Consider the following 3108-nt stretch of genomic DNA (forward strand, 5'->3'; position numbering starts at 1 on the left):
TTTTTCATGGAAAATGATGAAGAAGATGCAATGGCAGTATGGCAAGGGATTGGGCCGAGATTTGCAAGCCAAATTTGAACCAGTGCCATCTACAGGCGGCCAGAAACACCGATATGGTCTGGGATACTCAGAGGATAGGAAGATGGAAAAATGTGAAATTCAGTCTCCGACAAGAGAACCGGGATTGAATAGAATTTTGCTTCACCCCTAAGGCTTCCAGAGGATTTCAGAGTAGGGGAAAGAAGTATCCGGGCTTGGAAATTTTTATGACAGATTATGAGGAACAGATCATTAAATCCCCAGAGCCTTCCTTCAAGCAACTGATAGATGGCACACAATTCATGATCAACATGATCCAAGCAGGTAGTGGCACAGAATGGTCACAAAAGATGCCTAAATTTGAAGACTTCCTCGGGATTGGGGATGAAGCTTCGAGGATGGTGCAAGAGCAAAAGTCCAAGGCAAGGATCCTTCAATCATTGCTAGCGGCGGAAGACGTAGAGGAAGCTGAGAGGAAGATGTTGGAGATGCAAAGCTCGTACGGATGGAAGAGAAAGCTGCCCCGGAGATTGAGGATATCCCTGATGCTGATCAAATAATACAAGCCATCAAAAATAATTGTGATGGATGTATCGAACAAGCTATTAGTCCTGTTTTTCATTTTTCTGAGTATTGTTTTGAGAACGATTTGGATGGATTGCATTTATTATTTCAATCAATGGAAGTGAACTTTGATTACTTGTTTTCTTGTTTTCCTAATTGACACGTTCATGGCATTGATTATACCACTCGCATATTTGACATAAATGCATTGCATAATTTTTCATTTAATCTAAGCACTGCCGAAAATCCCAAAATAATCGAAATCGGATCAGACTTTAAGCTTGAACTCAAAAGGAATCTCCAAGAATGTCTCAAGAGAAACTCAGAAGTCTTTGCTTGGAGTTATGCTGATATGCCTGGGATTGACAGGTCAATTGCAGAACATTTCATCCCTACCGATCCGAACATTAAACTAGTAAAACAGAAAAGAAGACGGGTTAGACCAGAATGGCAAGATAAAATCAAGGCCGAGGTTCAAAAGCAACTAGATTCTGGTTTCTTAGAGGTGGTACATTACCTAGAATGGCTGGCAAATATAGTCCCTGTACTTAAAAAGGATGGGAGAGTAAGAGTATGTGTCGACTACAGGGATTTAAATAAAGCCTCGCCCAAGGACGACTTTCCACTTCCACACATAGATGTCCTGATTGATAGTGCTGCAGGAATGGGATGTTATTCCATTATGGATGGATTTTCCGGATATAACCAAATCCTAATGGTTGTAATTGATAAACACAAGACTGCCTTCACTACTGATTTTGGGACTTTCTGTTATAGGGTGATGCCGTTTGGATTGAAGAACGCCGGAGCAACATATCAGAGAATGGCTACAACTTTATTTCATGATATGATCCATAAAGGATTAGAGGTTTATGTGGATGATATGGTGATCATGACACAAACACAAGAAGAACACACCGAGATGTTGGAAAGGTTCTTCACACGAGTAAAACAATATAACTTGAGACTCAATCCCAAAAAATGCGTATTTGGAGTAATGAAGGGGAAGTTGTTAGGTTTTATTGTGGGACCTAACGGGATTGAGATTGACCCAGATAAAATAAAAGCTATTCAAGATATGGACTCACCTAGAACAGAGCGCCAAGTGAGAAGTTTATTGGGGAAGATTCAGTACATCAGCAGGTTCATTTCTAAGTTATCTATTACCTGTGCTCCAATCTTCAAGTTGCTTAGAAAGAATCAGCCAGTCAAGTGGAACGAGGATTGTCAGAAGGCCTTTAATCATATAAAGGAATACTTGATGAATCCACCAGTTTTAAGTTCCCCTAGACCAGGAGAGCCCTTGATTCTATACTTATCTGTAGAAGATGCAGGAGTCGAAGCAATGTTGGTACAGCCAGATGCCACTGGAGTAGAAAAGGCCATCTACTATATTAGTAAGAAACTACTGCCTATTGAGGAGAAGTACAATTTGATAGAAAAAATGTGTATGGCAGTGGTATGGTCGATCAAGAAGTTGAGGCCTTATTTTGATTCTTTCAGGATCACCTTTATATCAAAAGTTGATCCCATGAAGTATCTCCAAAAAACCCCTACTCTAGAAGGACGATTGTCGAAATGGCTAATTCAGATGATAAGTGTAGATGCAGAGTTTGTCACAAAGAAGACAGTCAAGGGCCGGGTTGTTGCAGAATTCCTGGCTGAGAATCCTATAGTAGATGATGAACCATGGGAGCTAGAATTTCCAGACGAACATCTGTTATGTGTTGAAGGAGGGGTTTGGAAATTATACTTCGACGGATCAGCCAATAGGAATGGAGCTGGAGCTGGCATTGTGATTGAAGCACCCAATGGCGAGGTAACAACAATGTGTAAACGATTGTTGTTCCCAGTTACCAACAATATGGCGGAATATGAAGCTTGTATTATGGGAGTCGAGTCTCTACTTGCTACAGGCGCTAAGGAGGTCGAAGTGATTGGAGACTCATTATTGGTTATTGAACATGCCAGTGAAAGAAGGAAAGTGGAAGAAGATAGGCTGAAACCCTACTTTAAGTACTTGTTAAAGAAAGCAGCGCTCTTTGACAAGATCACTTTTACTCACATAGGTAGAACTTAAAACAGGATCCCAGACGCCTTGGCGAACTTAGCCTCGGCATGGCAGGATTTGGCCAAGCTTCTAAAGAAGCCATTTATCATCACCGCAGCGAACATGCCATGCTACAAAGAATATTTTGTGAATCAGGTTGAGTCAGAGGAAGAACCTTGGTTTACGGACATTTTGCTGTATATGAAAGATAGAACCTTTTCGGATGATGCGACCAAAGAAGATCGATTGGTTCTACGGAAAATGGCTTTGAAGTATGTCCTAGCCGATGGTGAACTGTATAGGAAGGCTTGGAATGGAATGCTTCTAAGATGTGTAGACAAGAAGGAAGGAGCAGAGATAATGAAGAAGATCCATGATGGAGTTTGTGGTACTCATCTAAGTGGCATGAATTTAGCTAGAAAAATTATGAGGCAAGGCTACTTTTGGGTGCAGAT

The 3108-nt window shown here is 41.0% G+C and overlaps 1 protein-coding gene across 1 annotated transcript; it reads left to right on the top strand.

Moving 5' to 3' along the window:
* Window positions 1-266: 266 nt before the first annotated feature.
* LOC149496774 (uncharacterized) lies at window positions 267-2683 on the top strand. Its single transcript, XM_089719915.1, has 3 exons — window positions 267-538; window positions 973-1381; window positions 1790-2683. The coding sequence occupies exons 1-3, from the start codon at window positions 267-269 to the stop codon at window positions 2681-2683; spliced, it is 1575 nt and encodes a 524-aa protein (XP_089576041.1).
* Window positions 2684-3108: the final 425 nt, after the last annotated feature.

The sequence above is a fragment of the Jatropha curcas genome, chromosome 4, assembly GCF_041381405.1.
Source record: "Jatropha curcas cultivar XTBG-Jc1 chromosome 4, XTBG_Jcur_1.0, whole genome shotgun sequence".
Taxonomy (NCBI): Eukaryota; Viridiplantae; Streptophyta; class Magnoliopsida; order Malpighiales; family Euphorbiaceae; genus Jatropha; species Jatropha curcas.

Excerpts from the sequence above, each read along its gene's own strand:
- LOC149496774 (XM_089719915.1), top strand. The coding sequence starts at position 267 with ATGACAGATTATGAGGAACAGATCATTAAATCCCCAGAGCCTTCCTTC. Across the intron at positions 539-972 it reads ATGTTGGAGATGCAAAGCTC|GTCAATTGCAGAACATTTCA; the intron begins GTACGGATGGAA and ends TGGGATTGACAG. Across the intron at positions 1,382-1,789 it reads TTGGGACTTTCTGTTATAGG|TTGCTTAGAAAGAATCAGCC; the intron begins GTGATGCCGTTT and ends CCAATCTTCAAG.